Source organism: Erythranthe guttata, chromosome 10, assembly GCF_056151865.1.
Source record: "Erythranthe guttata isolate IM_541 chromosome 10, IM_541, whole genome shotgun sequence".
Taxonomy (NCBI): domain Eukaryota; kingdom Viridiplantae; phylum Streptophyta; class Magnoliopsida; order Lamiales; family Phrymaceae; genus Erythranthe; species Erythranthe guttata.
Window position 1 is genome coordinate 18,867,120 of NC_142542.1, and position 17,319 is coordinate 18,884,438.

Sequence of the window (17,319 nt, forward strand, 5' to 3'; positions counted from 1 at the left end):
GGGCGCCCATTCATGCAGTGCACGCCCAAGTTGGGCGTGCAAGCTGTATTTGGGCGCCCGAGTTGGGCGTCCAGTGCAAAAAAAAATTTTTTTTTTTTTTTTTAAATGTTCGAACGCCCAAGATGGGCGCCCAAAGCGTATACGAACGCCCGGGGCGTTCGCACACGCCTTGGGCGCCCATCTTGGGCGTTCGACCATTTTTTTGCGAAAAAAAAAGCCCTACAAATCGATTTGTAGGGCTTTTTAACATGAAATTGGTTCCGTAATCGATCTACCCAATGCATATTACACATAAAAGAGTCGAAATTACATCAAAAAATCGAAGCCCAACCCTTCTTCAAGCTTGATTTCGAATTTTCGATTTTTTTTTTTTTTGCTATTTGCAGTTTTGGGGGGTTTTTAGATATTTTTAAAAGTTTTGGGGGATTTTGTTATAAATCGCGAATAGCAATTTTGTGACCGCAAATAGCATTTCATATAATATTAACAATAACATTTTCAAATTTCAACAGAGAATTAAACTTGTTCAAGCATTTACGAACTCACAAACCGATTCACAAGCCTTAATTACGAATTCGAGCTTTTCGGAGAATTCTAGCCCATAAAAAGTTACTCGAGAGTTCAACGTGAAACCATTAAATAAGTCTATTTGAAATGGACGTATATATATCTTGTAGAATCTGCATGAAATAAACGGGAGTGTACATAATCGAACTCGAGCCGAAATGCGACAAATATAACATTTCAAGATACCTTCAATTTATAATAACACCATTTACAATTTAATCTTGCAAAGTAGCTCACAATCGGAGATACATACAACCTTCTCACCTTCCTAAAAATCAGATGCAAACTCACAAATTTTATATATAGATCATTTTGACTTTATGAATATGCTTAAACAAGATATACAAAAATGATTACTATATATATATATATATAGATATATATTTCTTTACAAGTTCAGTTCTATGCTTGCAAAACTACACTTGGCTGGACAAACGTATCCTCATTATTGCACGATAATCCATCCTTAAGGGTACCTCCCGTTCCTGTAAAATTGAGCAAAACTCGTCACTTAAAATAGTAATTATTTTGGAAGCAATGGGGGGGCCATGGCCCCCATCACTAAACAGTCGAACCAATATATGGTATCAAAACTAATCACTTAACCAGTCACAGTCACCATATACGGTAGTGCTTATTCACTTTCGGTTATGATACCAATAAATTTGTACATCTTGCCGCAGCAAAAAATAAAATAAATAAAAAAATCTAAATTGGCTCCAATACGACTCAATGTTGAAAATATGCAGAGTTTCGACTTCCAAATACTGATTACTAAGACAATATATCTTGAGTTTCCGTTGATAGAGATGCATGATTGAATTTCACATTCTTGTTCCGAGTATTGGGCCCTAGTTTATTAGAAGATGCAAACAAAGAAAGACTCGATAATATGAACTCTGGAAAATTGAATTATCCTTAAGGCATCATCAATTAACCAATCTCAGCACCTAAATATTTCCATGTTTTGGTATATGTAGTAACTCTAGACAATTAAGTGATTAACACTTGTTTATGGATACGACTACAATTATATAGTATTGGTTTTGAGATTTACCTAATGGAATGTGTATGAGAAGCAATGACGGATCCTCTGGTAGCACTAGAACGCCGGTTCCTTTGATCTTGCTCGTTACCATTGCGCATGGCAACAATTTCCTTTTCCATGGTAGCTACTTCTCTCCGCATTTTCTTTGCCTCGACTTCCATTGCTTTGTTCAACATTTCAACTTTTTTCGCCAACATCTGAATAATTTCCATGTCAGACGACAGACATATGAGAGAGAGAGAGAGAGGGGGGGGGGGGGGGGTATGAAAATAACAACGGATGCATCACGAGACCTCAATTGCGTCATCTTTATCCTTCAGGCTCTGATTTTTCTCATGGCAAGCTTTTTGTAGTATTATAACCTCTTTCTGCAGCATATCATACAGCACTCCAGAAACAGAGTCTTCGGTTTCACCTTTTGACTTTTCCTTTATAATACCAGCATGCCCGTTCTCGCATGGATTTATTACTCCATTATTTGGGGTCTCTTTGTCATAGATGGCTGCACTTTCTTTCTCATTTGTACCATCACTATCAAATGAACTGGAGAAATTCTTTGTCTGGTTGAACAATGAACCAGCACTAGTAATTCGGGGCGACCCCGATAAGTTTACTTTTCTGGATAGAAGTCCGTTTAAGGATGGCCTAGACAAGTTTTCTGATCCTCCGTGTGACTGTCTACGAGAATTCCCATTGGTCATACTTCTTCCTTGTGATGAAGAACGATTTAAACTATTTGGACACCCTTTAAGTCTTTCCTCCAAAACTTTAAAACGCAACTGGTACTTTTCCTGATATTATATGAAGAGAATCAATATCATATTTATATCAATAGAAGAAGAAAGAACAAGAATCTTATGCATTCTCACCTTCAGCTGTGCTTCTGCCTTAGCAGCACGATCTGCAATCGCCAGCTTATCTTTCAGCTGTTGCATTTCTCCCTGTGTTGACCCAAAATTTAAACCTAAATTAGATAATATGTGATACTAGACTACTGTGAAGTGTGAAATTTATTACCTTCTGTCCTAGATACTGAACTTAAGAAATTAGCTAGGAAATAACATGAAATAATTTGTTCAGCATCCAGTAAATTGTTTCGAAATCCTATTATTTACCATAATCCTTAAAATTGTATTAAGTGCCATATATTTACAATTGGGAAATTAAGAACCTGATAGAATTTTCTTTCTTCAAGCCATTGCTTTACCGGCATGACTTTATCATTTGCATCTTTCCAATCATTTGCAACAACAACAGCTACACGATTTGCTGATACCTTGGCACGAGCTAGTTCACGGTCTAAAACTCTTTTTTCTTCCTGCTCAAACTCTTGCAATTAGCAACCCCTCAAGGAATACACAGTTTATCAAAAAAAAGAAAAATTGAAGACCAGGGTGTTTTTAGTCCTTTTACATTGATTTCTTGCACTTTTCTCTGATAATCACGAACAGCATTAGCTGCAGCACCCCCAGCCAAAACAGCCTCCTCAAGCTCACGAACAGTTTGTGTAAGCTTTTCAACCTCAGAAACCTTTTGTCTATGCATTTTGTCCAATATTCTATTCTCTTCCTGACATTAATTCACAAGTGTTCTATCAAAAATCTACACATCTAGATCGGTACTTGACAATTACATTACTTTATTTCATATATACATGTAATGCAGTCAAACCTGGCATATCTCAATCTGTTTTCCCAGCTCTTGGTTTTTATTCTGCAAGTCATCAACCAAGGATGCTTTTGCTAGAGCTATCTGAACTGTACGCTCTGCTTCCAAGAGAGCAGCCTCTTTAGATTTAGTGAGTCGGTCAAGTGCTCTGTTATCTTCCTGTAGCTTCGCTACCTAACAAATGCAATAAAAACTTTTATCACTCAAATCTCGGGACAGTTAAAAAAGTCTCTATGAACTTAGGTTTAGGATAATGATTGCTGAAGAGATTCAATGCGGTAAAGTTGAGCACCTCCATTCTTGTCAGCTTTAATTCGGCCTCTAAAGGTGCGATGATTGCCTCGATTGGAGGCATCTCATCATCTTTCTGTGCAGCATGCACTCTTCGAAGTGTTGCTTCTGCAGCAAATTGTGCAGCCATTGCAGCTTTTTTCTCCTCATTTATTTTCTTAATATCTAGTTTCTGAAATTCCAAGAGATAGTGTAACCTTAGATTCAAAATAATAAATATTTAAATTTTCGGACTTCTCATTTTCTTCTCTTCTTCAAACATACAATGGATAATATGAGCAGGAAACTAGGAAAAAAAGAAAAGAAAAATAAAAATAAAAATAAATCAAATCTTGCAAATTAAGAAAATCAGAACATACCTTGACTTCAAGTTGAGATTCCGTCGCTTTTAACTTGTCATCTACTTTCTTCAGCTCATCAGTAAGCTAACATGAGCATAATATAAGGAGCAGTCAGATAAAGGAAATCCGCTTTCAGTAATTGGTACAGTGTACTTATTCAGATTAATGTCTAATAAAGCAGCCATTTACAAACTCGCCAACTAACTTTCACAAAATTTGTCCACAGCATATGAACACTGTGAATACATTATGCTAAGATTAATGTCTCATTAAATGGCCTTTATCTAATAATTTATCCAATGATTTTTCCAGCATTTGTTCGTACCATAATTAAAGTAATGTATTATTTTACTTTACCTCTTCAACTGCCTTCTCTTTAAGGCGTTCTGAGAACTTTAATGCCTTGATTTCAGCATGTGCCTCTCCAAGTTCTCTATCTTTCTCTGCACATTTTGCAATGACATTCAATACGAATCCGAAACACACTCAAATATGTTTATTTTACCAAAGAGTACACAAAATCCAAAATAAAACGAGGCTTTTCGTTGATTATAATTATAATCAAAAGGTGCTTTCCTTCTTTAGGCTCCAGGAAATGCATATGGACAAGTAAGACACAGAAAATAAACTTCAAATGAGTTACTTGTCGTCGTGTACGTTAGACACCATAGTAACTCAAGTCTTCTAACCATAGTAACTCAAATATTATATGTCGCATCGTGCTCTAGGAGACTTGAAAAAAATGAAATGCAGAATCATTAAAATGGGAAATGATGCACTCTGATAAATCTCATGTAATGGGGCCTCAACAATTGGCTCTACTTGCACTCATTAGCAGTCACAATCTACAGCCCACACAACCACATGCTGCCCCCTTTTATTTTACTTCTTTTATGAGGTGTGCTAGCAACAGTCACAATCATTATTCAAGAAAAATCTAGCTTTTGAGGCCATTAGCATATCATGTATCAACATGCTGAAGCAGAGAGAGAGAGAGAGAGAGAGAGAGAGAGAGAGAGAGAGAGAGAGAGAGAGAGGAAATCAATAGTCGATCCCACATCCATCTTACAAATTAAACTTGTCCTGTATCTATGGGGACCTTTTAAATTTTGAATTTCAAATTATCAAATTAGATTTCTTTATATGAATAAATCAGGCAGCTGGTCAGCATTCAAATGTAACTTCAAAAAAAAAAAAATTAAACAACAGTTTAGAAGGAGCAGAGGACAATTATTTTAGGTCAACACGAGCAGAAATTGCTTGAAAATACAGAAGTATTACTCAAAATCCCAATATGGAAGCCTAGAAGATTTCCGAATTAGAATATTTAAAACTGAAAATAGTATTCCCCTGGATTTTTTTTTTCAAAATTAAACTCCACGAACACAACACATACAAAACACGATGACCTTCAGAAAAAAAATGTAACCAAACACATACAAACCTCGGACTTCGTTCTCGAGGCGAGTGAGCTCGACGCGCACCGGGTCAGAGCCATGCAACAGAGTCATGAAGTCATCGACATCGGAGCCGTTCCGGGATACGGCCGCGGCAGGTTTCTTCCGAGCCTTGAACGAAGCCGATGACGTCAGCTTCTGCGGCTCCGCTTCTCCATTGTAATAGCTCCCCATTCAAATCCCGCAACAAACACAGATTCAAATCTCAATTATTATTGAATCAATCAAAAACTCCCGAAAAATCGGAGATTGCGCTACAAAATAATTGCTTCGGCTTGTGTATCTATATCGGTACAAACGTACAAAACAATCGTGAATATATATATCTTACATATATGTTTCCAATTAATTAATGTATCTAGAGAGAGAGAGAGAGAGAGCAGGCACTGTGAGTGTGTTGTGAATTTTGGTGTAGAGAGAGAAAGTGTAGGAGATTATAACAATGGGGGTTTATATATAAACACATTAGGCGGGGTTTTAATGAAAGGCTAAAAAATGATTAATTAAGAGGGGTTTGTATTGTCTGTGTCGCAGCGCAGACGATATCATGCGCCTGCTTCCAGGTCGGCCGTTGATATTTTCTAGGCTTCTATAGCGTTTGTTGTGTCCGTTGAATTTGATTTGAGAAGTGTCAATGTAATTTGAAATTTATGAAAATAATTTTTGTTATAAAACATGCCAAACATCAATTAAACTATATTTTTTTTTACTTTATTATTGTTTTTTTGCCAAATCAACTTTATTTAGCTTTACCTTTTACAAAAAGTAAACTTATAAGTCAATATATCTGTTATGACAAAGTGATAATGTGACATCCAAACGGCAACATTCATTTAGGAACGGTCGCATTCCACAACTAATGTGGTCCATTTTCAAAAGTTAACTTCAATTTTACCGTTGCAATATTACAACAACTATAAACTAAAATTAAATAATAATAATAATAATAATAATAATAATAATAATAATAATAATAATAATAATAATAATAATAATAATAATAATAATAATAATAATAATAATAATAATAATAATAATAATAATAATAATAATAATAATAATAATAATAATAATAATAATAATAATAATAATAATAATAAAGCATAATGACACTTTTGCTTTACATAATAAGTGCCAAATAATTACATAAAAAGAAATTAATCCTACAATCCAATTAACAAACTTGCAAATTTATTAAATTTAATTTGAATCTTTACCTAATCAAACTCTTTTCCCCTAAGAATAAATGAAGTTTATTGTGCACCAAAATTGTGTACTGCTAAAAATCGTCTAATTTAAAGAGTCATTAATTACCGAAACCTTGAAATCTAATCAGAAAAAAATAAGAAAAATAATAAAATAGTATAGGTTTACTCAGTGAACCTATATAGTTGATTGCGAGTTCCTTCTTTAAAAAATATATAAAAAATTATACACCAAATTAGATGTTTTTTTTTAAGAAATAAGAACCAACTAAATTAAATTTATTTTATTTTATTTTCTCGTCACATCTACTTTATTTAAAAAATAAATTAAATTTCTTTTGAAGTAGACAATTGACCACAAAAATGTCAACATAAAACAAATGATTATGGGGGTAATTAGATAAAGAAACATCACTAAGTGGGAATCCATCACAAGAAAGATAAATCAATCACAATTGTTAAGCACTAATCAAAGACGAAAAGCTAATCCTCGTACTTAAAGTGCATGTGATTGGTAATTAAGAGAGAGGATGATAATGATGATGATGTTGAGGAGAGCAACATGGTAAGTAGAGTGGGTGGGCGCCACAGGGTATTATTTATAGAGAGAGAGAGAGAGAGAGAGAGAGAGAGAGGAGAGAGAAAAGAAGAAAAGGGACAAGCGCACATGGGAGAGAAAGCGTAAGGAGAGCACATGCGATGTGGCCTCGGAAAGACAAAAGCGTAATTCCTAATTCGAATCCCCTATTTCTCTACTTATCCTCTCCCACACGCACTCCTAAATTAATACCCCACCATCAAACATTATGCACACACACGTATATATATTTATATTTATTTATTATAATTCTATTTGTTTCGAAATATCTATTTCTTTCGATGATTTCTTTTCTATATTATTAGTTATTTAAAAAAACTAATGTTGCCTTAATAATAATAATAATAATAATAATAATAATAATAATAATAATAATTTTCATGTTTGTTGAAGATGACAAATTGAGCAGTATAATTATAGTTAAGTATTTTGGTATGTGGTGGGACCCAGAACAACGTTTTATTAATTAAGGTAAGGGATTAATTAATGAAGGAGAGGGGGGCGATTAGACTGCTAAATTTGTATGATTAGTGAGACACGAAAACACTTCAGGTGAAGCTTTAATTGCAAACACTAATGCCTCTTCCAAAGTGGGGTCCACTGTAAAAACAAAAATCTAATTAAAGTGTAATTAAAATATTAAATTTTGACAATAATCTAATTTTCGTTGCTCCTTCGTCCCCAATAAAATACCTAGAGACCTTATTTGGTTGGAAAAATTAGCCATTATAAATTAAATAATAAAACTTTGTTTGATATTTGGTACTGTAACTTGCGTGAAGGGAGCAGAATTCGGACCCTAAACATCTAATCAAGTAGCCATCCGTAGAAACTAGGTACGAACTCTCTTAATTCTCAAACCGAACTAATAAAAATATTTAAAACAAACCTTCTCAAATATGACTATTTTAATTTATTAATTACAATTTCGAAAATCCCCAAAATTAAAAAAACGTGTTACTCATTTCACAAGAACAAATTACCGCCAAAAAATAGCAAATTAAAAAAGTTGCAAATTTCAATAAAATTCAGCATAATAGAATAATAATAATAATAATTAAAAAAAAAAAGGAATTGAGCAGAAATATTATACAGTTTGCAACAGCTTTCATCATTGATTAATACTGTATTTCATAAAAACTACAAGAAAAAACACAAAGGCCCATGGTTCACTTTATTGCATATTATGCAATCCACATCACACACCCCTCTACTCAATAGGAATATCATTTTCAACCCACAAAAACTCTGGCAAATTTCAATGGGGACCTTTTATGACAGTGACTCAACTTAGAGGAGACAATTGAATAACGACGCAGATAATTCACAAGCCCTAACTTATAATGACAAATTTTTGATATCGACTACAAAATAAAAATAATCCAAAAAAGTGCAAATTAGTAATCGATAGCTCTAGCTAACAACCAGTATCGAATAATAGAATACACAAACATCGACATTCGAAAAGCGATCGCAGCAGGTTACTCAAGAGTGGAGAAACCCTACCATACACGATATCAATGGTAATAATACCAAATGAAGTATCCGAAAGTCACTCAAAACATTTCCCGGAAATTATTTATTTAGGCCTCGTTTGGTTGCCAAGGCTGGGAGAATCAAGATTAGAGCACATTTTTTAAGTTCATGGGCTAACCAAACATTTTATAAGGTCCAATATTTACCAACCAAACGAGGCCTTAGCTTCTTCGAATTACATCATCCATTACAGTGCATTGACAAGTCGCCAGATTTCTTTCAAAAACAGTTGTCAAATTATCCAGAGAGCTTTTGCTAATTATAACATATACTTTTCGCATCTATGTGTACACATAAGCTAACGGTAAAAAAATTCGAACAAAATCGAAAAGTATGACAAACCCTGATTTTGTGATTTTACGACGATGCGAAATCTTTGGTAGAGGCAGCTTCACGTTCTTTGCGCAGACGTTCTCTCTGTGTAAATCCAATACCAGCAAGTTAAAATAGGTAAAAATAGAAAGAAAACAATGCGAACTATATGGTAACAAAATGGCACAGTAGATGCTTTTTTATAATTTACTAATGACACTGCACATTGCCATAGAAAGATACAGCAATGCAATTAAAGTCATTTTCTTTACTATGTCTACATAAAAGAACATGTGGAGTAGAGCACGAAACACAGTTAAACACTAATCAAACTTTAGTTTTCAGCCAATCAGAAAAATCCCCGCATATTTAACAGAAAATTCTACAGAAAAATTCCACGTGCATCATCATATACTGTGTCAAATACGCAACCGAATGAATAAACAAGACGCCAGTAAAGCTATGCAGAATTTCCGCCATCAAGAAAGTTAATTTGACTCGTTTCCATTCTCGAATTGATTATTCTATTGCAATGGCAAAAGCGAGATTTGAGAATCATACCCTTCTTTCCCAATACGGAAGGAAGCACACGAAATCATAAACGGGAGTAATTGTTGAGACCAAAACAGCATTCAACCCAGTGAAAACCAGAAGTGCAGCCATCGGTCGAGTTTTGTGCGGCATTTTCTCTTTACAAATGGAAACTCATATCCTGTGAACAAACAGATCAATAAATGTTGGTGAAGTTTTAAGGACTCGGCGCATATCAAATTATACATCGAGGATGCAGATAAATATTACGATTTCATTGAACTTGAGTATCAATTTACACTGAACTTGCTACAAGAACTGATCAACAATTCTGCACTATTAATTGGAAAATGAAAACAAAAACATTCATAATTACGGGTAAGATCACAGTCACATTCATCAATTAGTTAAACCCTAACTAAATTCGGAGACGATTTTTTTTCCACGCAGAATTGAAGAATTGATTAAGCATCTAGAAAAAAAAAATGAAGCATGATGTAACTAGTTGATTTTCGTTGAATGTAATCGGCGGTCAGTAGCGACACGCGCCGCCCTAAAACCACCGTCCTAATATTCGACCTCGCCGACTGTTAACAATCGTCTGATAGAGAGAATTACATCTATTGGTTATGCGGAATCGACGGTGGTTGCGGTGGAATCCCGATCGGAGAAATGAATTTCAGAGAATTACCTGAAGCGGACGACGCCGGCGGTGAGGCAGGGGTTCTCTTTTTCCTTTTCCTTTTTTATTAATTTTTTTTTTTGTATTTTGCTTCCAAAAGATTAGGATTATATATGGGCCTTTTATTGGGCTCACTTCAAATTGGGGCTAATCTATTTCAATATATAAATTGATAATTATTGGGCTTTATATTTGCACAATTATAAGCCAGGTTTATACCGTTGATTCTTAATTTTTTATGCACAAGGGATTTACGGTTAAAGATCAAACTAACATACTCGATATTCGATTCGAGATTGATCGATTAAAATTAGTTTGAGTTCATTTTATTAATACGATGGATATGGGCGGGATTGCCCCAAAGGTCTAAATAGTCGAAATCCTACAACAAAGCCGAAAAGGCAGCCCAGACCCACTCCACAATGGCCAACTTACACTCCATAAAGCCCATCCCGCGTGGTATCGACAGACGATGGATATGACTACATTTGGAATACGACTAGAGAAAGACGGAAAGCCTGCAGTATGACAGAGACTGGGGAAATGCACACTTGACATATGAAAGGAGGCGATAACATCTCCGAGCCCCCGTCGTTTGAACTGACCCAACTCGCAGAGAATAGGACGGCTCGCCTTCAGAAGACATGCAATTCGAAGTAATCACATCACACCCACGTATGAGTATAACCAATTATGTAATTACTTGGTGCGTGGCAGTTTTTTAATTACTGTTGAGTGGCCGTTCTTTAATTACTTGATGAGTGGCAGTTCTCTGAATACTTGATGAGTAGAAGTTATGTTCTTATTGTTGAGTGATAATTCTGTAATTACTTGATGAGTGACAATTTGTAATTACTGTAAGTATGTTTATGTGTGTGTCAAAAGTGTGTGAGGATTAAATAAAGAAAAAAAAAAAAGACTAAATAATTCACACATGTACAGACACATCACAAATGTATAAATAAAATACATACTATTTTTCTAATTAAAAAAACATCGAATTATTGTCTATAATACCTCAAGATTCAATTGAAAATAATTAAATCAAATCATGCAAAACTAAAAAAAATAAATGAAAACATAAAATAGCTGAAAATATATTTCTTTACCTGTTACCAAAGTCTTATATCATTCTGATTTAACATTTACATAATTTTAAAAAAAAAAATCTACAACTAAGGAAAACTAATCCCTCCTATATAAATATAAATATAAATATAAAATGTTGCTCTAGCAAATACAAACACAATCACAATCACATTATTGATCATAGCAAAGAATTCGCAAGTGAAAATATTTTACAAAACGATAAAATATATAATTCTCGTGGAAATTGATGATTTTGCGTATATAAAATCATTCTCGTGGACGAGCAAGCCAAAGGGAACTGAGGGCTCGGAGCCTGGAGAAGTAGTCGTTTATCAAGAGCAGCGCACGGGCTGATTGTCGGGTTGTTAGTATTCGGTGCATTTGTTGTAGCGTTTGTTGCCGAAGGTTGTCAGCCTATATATATAGTAAACAGAAATAAAATCAGTACAAATAGGACTCATCGAATTCGAATTACTGTTTTTGGAGGGAAAAAAAAGTTAATTTCCTAAAAAAAAGAGAGAAATCAGAAACAATTTTTTTTGGAGATTGGAATGGTAATAATTAGTACGTAGTCGAACATTCTTGTATTGGAAACTGGTCTGGAAATTCCGTTTTGATTTTCGATCATATTATAAAATAGATAATGATATAATATAGAAATATTAATAATGTATCTATTGTAATATTCGGAAAATGATTTTTTCAGAAATGTTTTTGAAAATTAAAGAAAGGGTCGAAAACCAGAAATCGGAATACGTGAAAACTTACAGCAAATTCGAAAAAAATCGGATCTGAATTGGTAAAAATTTCGAACAATGTGTTCCTATAATCCTATCCACCTCTAATTGAAATTTCACCCAAACAAAAAATTATTACTAATTCGAATTTTTTTGAATCGGAGTCGATGGGATTCAAAATTCCCATTTTCGGGTATAAAATAATAATATTAATATCACAGATGTAATTTTCGAAAAGAAAAAAATCAGATTTTCATTTTTCGAAAATTAAATCAGATAAAAAATTGGAACTTTATATATACCAGTTTTCCGGAAACAAAAAAAAAAGAAGGCATCAAAAATCATTTTTTTTTTTATCTGAATCGAAGGAATCCAAAATTTCTATTCCGGTTTTCAACGCTGAATCAAAAAATTTTAAAACTACACAAGAAATCGAAAACAATACGAACAAGAGATAAAATCACCTGTCGTAGAAAACCTTCAAGAGTACCCAACTTGCCCATAGCCATAGCCATCTGTCCCATATAATTAGCCACATTGCCAGACGGACCTTCGGTGGGCCCCACAGAGCCACTAGCTAATGTTTCGGCCAAAGATTGCTGTAATGCATCCATACCTTGTGAAAGTGCATCCTCTGCTTGCTGTGACGATTCCCGTAAATTATACATCCCCGTCACTTGATGCTCCGTAAGTGGCTCCAGTTGGTTTACGAGAAGCTGCATTATTATATTATTTATTAGCAATTCTTTTTTTTTTTTTTCCGATAATGTTATTTAATAGAATTTCTAAATAAAGTTTCTTAAAGGAAATTATTAGGTAAAGTAATTTATATATATAGCAAGATCACGTTTTTACAAAAAAAAATGGTGTTTTGTTTTGTGCGTATATTCGAGAAATAATTCGTAAATGAAATTTGACCTAAAATCAAATTTAACTCAATTGAATCGAATTTATCACCTTGAGAAGTTCCGACGGGCGAAAACCACCGATCCACATAAAACACCTTTCAGCGGGTGTTTTCCACATTCCCGATAACATGTGGAATGCATCTGCTTTAGCAGCATTACCTTTCAGCCTGAAAATGTCGTTGAAATGAGCTGTCACGGTTTCCACAACCGAACGGAGTTCTGTGTCACCCGCGTGTGAGTTTACCGCTGCCCTCAGCTCGTTTATTTGTCTGTTCTGCTCTTCCATCCACCTCCCGTATTCCACATCAAACGCCAATGCCCCTGCACCACAATGTACAATTCATGCTCAAACATAATTCGGGCAAAAAACATTGACGAAAGTTGGATCGGAAAAGCGAAATCTAATATGCATTATAATCATGTTCCAAAAAAAATCGGAAATCATACGGATCAGGTCGGAATTAGCACTCTCAGGGGAAAAAAAAAACCAATTTATTTCGAAAGTGAAAAACTAATTCCAATTCCAGTTCCAAAAAAATTCCGAAAAATCAGGAATGAAAAAACTTGTTCCAAAAAAAAATTGAACCAGAATCAGCAGCATTTGGAAATTCCAATTTTTTATTCATCTATAATATGAAATACGTACTAATATTGATATTATAGGTGTAATTTTCGGAAGATTTTTTATTCTTTTTTTGGAATTTTTGCAAATTAAAACCGGATCGGAAATCGGAATGTCGTATATATTCCAGTTCCGATCCAAAAAACAAAATTGGGAAAGATCGGAGCTGGAAATTTCTGAATAAAAACTATTGTTCCAAAATCAGAAAAATTCGGATTAGAATAGACGGAAATCGGAAATTCCAATCCAACTTCCAGCCCTATATGAGATACATTATAGAAAGGAAGATTAGGCAGTTAAAAGAAATCGAACCGTTGGCACTCGCGGAGTGAGATTGATCTCCTATACTTGACACATAGACGCCTTGCTGGCGTGCTCGTTGCAGTTCCTGCTCGAGCTGAGTCAGCTTGAGCCGGCTATTCTCTAGCTGCTGTACATAGGCCTGAAAAAAAGAAGTAAATACGAAGCAATGCGAGAATAAAGAAATTGAATATAAAAGGTGAAACAGAAACCTACTTTCTTCCTCAGTCTGCTTTTCCGAGCAGCTTCACGGTTTTGAGCAAGCCTTCGCAGCATCTGAAATAAATAAATATTATTAACAAATAAAATAAAATCAAGAAATTAAGTGAATGGATAAAGGTGCAACCTTTTGGTCCAGTGCTTTTTCTTTTGATTTATCACTCGATTGGCCCGTTTCAAACTGCATAACCAACGAATCAACCTTCAAAAAACGACCAAAAAAAAAAAAAAAAAAAAAAAAAAAACAAATAATACCTTTTGATTTTTGTCATCTGTGTCCAAATCAGTTGAAGTATCGGTTCGAGAACTGGATTCCGCCACGTTGGATTCTCCCCAGTTCTCTTGTCGAACACCCGATGCAGAAACGAGATTAGGCTGTGGTGTTCCCTTTTGCAATTGGAACGTCGAAAAATTCGGATTGGTCGAACCAATAGCCTACAAGTACGCGAAAAATGTCACAAACTAACAACAATTGGAAATAAAATTAAAAATTAAAAAAAATCAAATGTTAATTGAGAAGCGGCGGTTATTCGGTTACCTTATTGAACGCGCCGGACTGAGGATCGGGGCCCACTATTTGGCTATTCGCCGTCGGATTAAACACCGGACCTGTACCACAATCGGACCAACTTTTTTCAGATAAACTAGATTAATCATAATCACTTATTTATCTCAAGAAAAATGACAATACAAATAACCCGTAACGAAGAGTTGGAAGAATTACCCCGATTGATCATATTAGAAGGATCTCCCATTCGAAAACCGAGATATTGCTCAAGAACCCCATAATCGGTAACTCGAGAAGATTGCATTGCATTTGCTTCCGTACCCCTACAACTCCAAAAGTTTTAATTCCCATAAGCTATTAATTAAGAACGGAAAAAAGAAACGAGCTAGCGAAGAACAAATTTCGACAACACTAACTACTTCACTATCGGTTCTATTGAATTAGATTAAACGAGGCAAATATTAGTCGGGTAACAACCACTATAAGTAATTACTTCCTAACCACTTTCTTGAATCATTCCATTCTTTATAACTACATAGATTAGCAACACAATTACATAGTTTCTCAATCGAAAAACGGCGATCGAAACTTGCGGTTCGAACCATATCGATCAATTACGAGACAAATTAAATTCAATATACTCCAAGAGAGATAAAAGGCAAGGAGGAGGATTCATAATGACAACTCTCAATTTTCTTTCAGATAATTACCAAAAACAAAAAACAAAAAAACAAAAAAAAAAAAAATTATTACATGGGATGATTTGTTGCAGGTGGTGGTGTCTGAGAAATGAAGCTTGGCATCCCACTTCTATTATTACCCTCTCCACCAAATTTGATGGTTGTGCTACCCATAAATCACCATAACCATAACCAACACCTCAAACACTCAAAACCCATAATTTTTTTTTATTAAATTAAAAAAATAAAAATCAAGAAAAACCACTGTAAATACAAAACCCTATAAACCCTTTTCACATAAGCTTCCAAAAATGGGGGAAAAATTAAATTTCAAGAAAACCCCAGATACTAATAATATCAACAAACAAAGAGATTAGTATATGAACCACCATGTACTGAGTATTATATGATTTGATTCATCAAGAAATCTCTCTCTCTCTCTCTCTCTCTCTCTCTCTCTCTGTGTGTGTTCAACAAGTTACAAAGACTCTGTTCTGAGCACAAACTTCAAGGGGCCCCATTAATGGGGGCTAAAGATTCTTTCTTTAATGATTTTTTTAACAATTAGAGAGACGTGATATTCAGATCCTTCCAAGATGGGCGTCATTTTCATCTGGGAGCATTTATTTTATTTTATTTTATTTATTTAATATTTTCCCACTTTTCAAAGCCTTCCCCATTTGGGTTAGTGCTTTTCTTTTTTTTTTTTTTTTTTTTTTTAATTTTTTTCACCAACTTTTTATGTTTTATATAATGCTGATTGTGGTGGAGGAAGTGGAACAAGTACACACCCCTCGAGCTGTATGTAATTGCAGTTGAGCCCCATATGTTTTGTAAAATTAGAATTTCCCCCGTGTAAATTTCCCTTTTGTGCTCTTGAGCTATGAGAGTGATTCTCCACTTTATTTTATTGTCACATATTTGGATATAAATAAATAAAAATTAAATTTTAATTTCGAATAACTACTTGAATACATTAGTTGTGAGTATTTAGAATTAGATATCTCTAGCTTTTCGTTTGTAAATCGAAGACCGCTATATAATATTTCTCGTGGCGAAATGAAGAATATAAATATGCAATTAGACAGATTGAAAATATTTGAAAAATAAATAAATACTACTAATATCTCTACTGTAAAAATAATTACATTTTTCTCTTAATGGGGAACGCGTAAAACAAAATTGAGTTCAAAAACAATATATAATTATTCAAATTTATTGAATATAATATTATACATTTTTTTTACAAATTTGAGTTCAAATATTTTTTTTTTATTCAAAAAAAAGTATCATACATTTTTTAATATTTTAATTCGTAGAGTTAAACTAAAATCTAACATCATCTCATATTGAAGAAACTTTTAATAATTATTTTTGTATCAATTGTCAAGTAACTTGGTCTGATTGTCAATTATAATTTATACTTAAGAATACAAATGGGTGCCACATAATAATAAAAGGAAGTTTGTGGGTACTTCCCAAAATTTTGGAATTTTACAGGGGTCTCTCAGCTAATTTCAGAAATTTGTCTTGGAATGAATCCAATAATTAAGACTAGCTTCCTTTTCCTCCGCCGCCAATCAGGAACGTTGACACATAAAGGTTCTTCTATGTAAATTACCATCTTGCCCTTTTTGGCTGTAGTGTAGATATTTTATCTAGTGGTACATTATATTTTGCAACATATATTATAAGATTTTCTTTTACCATTAATTTACACATTCTTGTGCATACGAATAATAAAGATCTATTTATTATTCAGTGTGTTTCACTCGTTATAACATGGATCCCAACTTTACATACGATCGACAAAACAAATTTTCTTTTACCGTTAATTTACACATTCCAACACAACTTTATATACAATTTTATTTTGTGTGTAGACGAACAATAAAGATCTATCCAATGTGTCTCACTCGTTATAACATGATCCCAACTTAACATGCGATCGGTAATTTTTTTTTTCCTTTTTCCCGTTGACGTTTACATCGACAAGTAACTTGTAGTGGCATAATGGCAT

At 34.0% G+C, this 17,319-nt stretch overlaps 3 protein-coding genes across 3 annotated transcripts; all 3 read right to left on the reverse strand.

Moving 5' to 3' along the window:
- Window positions 1-737: 737 nt before the first annotated feature.
- On the reverse strand, window positions 738-5,997 carry LOC105949268 (microtubule-associated protein 70-1). Its single transcript, XM_088824285.1, has 11 exons — window positions 5,360-5,997; window positions 4,273-4,358; window positions 3,934-3,999; window positions 3,576-3,746; window positions 3,287-3,457; window positions 3,029-3,184; window positions 2,787-2,933; window positions 2,485-2,556; window positions 1,909-2,406; window positions 1,625-1,812; window positions 738-1,052 (listed from the first exon to the last, which is right to left on the reverse strand). The coding sequence occupies exons 1-11, from the start codon at window positions 5,544-5,546 to the stop codon at window positions 1,034-1,036; spliced, it is 1,761 nt and encodes a 586-aa protein (XP_088680411.1). The 5' UTR covers window positions 5,547-5,997; the 3' UTR covers window positions 738-1,033.
- A 2,715-nt stretch (window positions 5,998-8,712) lies between these two features.
- LOC105949295 (uncharacterized) lies at window positions 8,713-10,331 on the reverse strand. The gene is made up of 3 exons (XM_012972582.2): window positions 10,246-10,331; window positions 9,585-9,735; window positions 8,713-9,128 (listed from the first exon to the last, which is right to left on the reverse strand). The coding sequence occupies exons 2-3, from the start codon at window positions 9,705-9,707 to the stop codon at window positions 9,069-9,071; spliced, it is 183 nt and encodes a 60-aa protein (XP_012828036.1). The 5' UTR covers window positions 9,708-9,735; window positions 10,246-10,331; the 3' UTR covers window positions 8,713-9,068.
- Window positions 10,332-11,474: 1,143 nt separating this feature from the next.
- LOC105949431 (transcription factor TGA2.3) lies at window positions 11,475-15,959 on the reverse strand. Its single transcript, XM_012972741.2, has 10 exons — window positions 15,373-15,959; window positions 14,836-14,942; window positions 14,650-14,720; window positions 14,367-14,546; window positions 14,239-14,292; window positions 14,109-14,168; window positions 13,905-14,034; window positions 13,020-13,291; window positions 12,527-12,778; window positions 11,475-11,739 (listed from the first exon to the last, which is right to left on the reverse strand). Exons 1-10 carry the CDS (start codon window positions 15,471-15,473, stop codon window positions 11,593-11,595), a joined length of 1,374 nt encoding a protein of 457 aa, XP_012828195.2. The 5' UTR covers window positions 15,474-15,959; the 3' UTR covers window positions 11,475-11,592.
- Between the last annotated feature and the right edge of the window lie 1,360 nt (window positions 15,960-17,319).

Bases quoted from the DNA above. Each gene is read 5' to 3' on its own strand.
- LOC105949268 (XM_088824285.1), bottom strand. From the start codon at position 5,546: ATGGGGAGCTATTACAATGGAGAAGCGGAGCCGCAGAAGCTGACGTCA. The intron at 3,747-3,933 runs GTATGTTCTGAT...TTGGAATTTCAG, and splicing joins AATCTCAACTTGAAGTCAAG to AAACTAGATATTAAGAAAAT. The intron at 3,458-3,575 runs GTGCTCAACTTT...TGCATTTGTTAG, and splicing joins TAAAGCTGACAAGAATGGAG to GTAGCGAAGCTACAGGAAGA.
- LOC105949431 (XM_012972741.2), bottom strand. From the start codon at position 15,473: ATGGGTAGCACAACCATCAAATTTGGTGGAGAGGGTAATAATAGAAGT. The intron at 14,547-14,649 runs GTAACCGAATAA...GCGTACTTGTAG, and splicing joins AGTCCGGCGCGTTCAATAAG to GCTATTGGTTCGACCAATCC. The intron at 13,292-13,904 runs GTTCGATTTCTT...ATTGTGGTGCAG, and splicing joins TCACTCCGCGAGTGCCAACG to GGGCATTGGCGTTTGATGTG.
- LOC105949295 (XM_012972582.2), bottom strand. From the start codon at position 9,707: ATGCCGCACAAAACTCGACCGATGGCTGCACTTCTGGTTTTCACTGGG. The intron at 9,129-9,584 runs GTATGATTCTCA...GGATTTACACAG, and splicing joins TTCCGTATTGGGAAAGAAGG to AGAGAACGTCTGCGCAAAGA.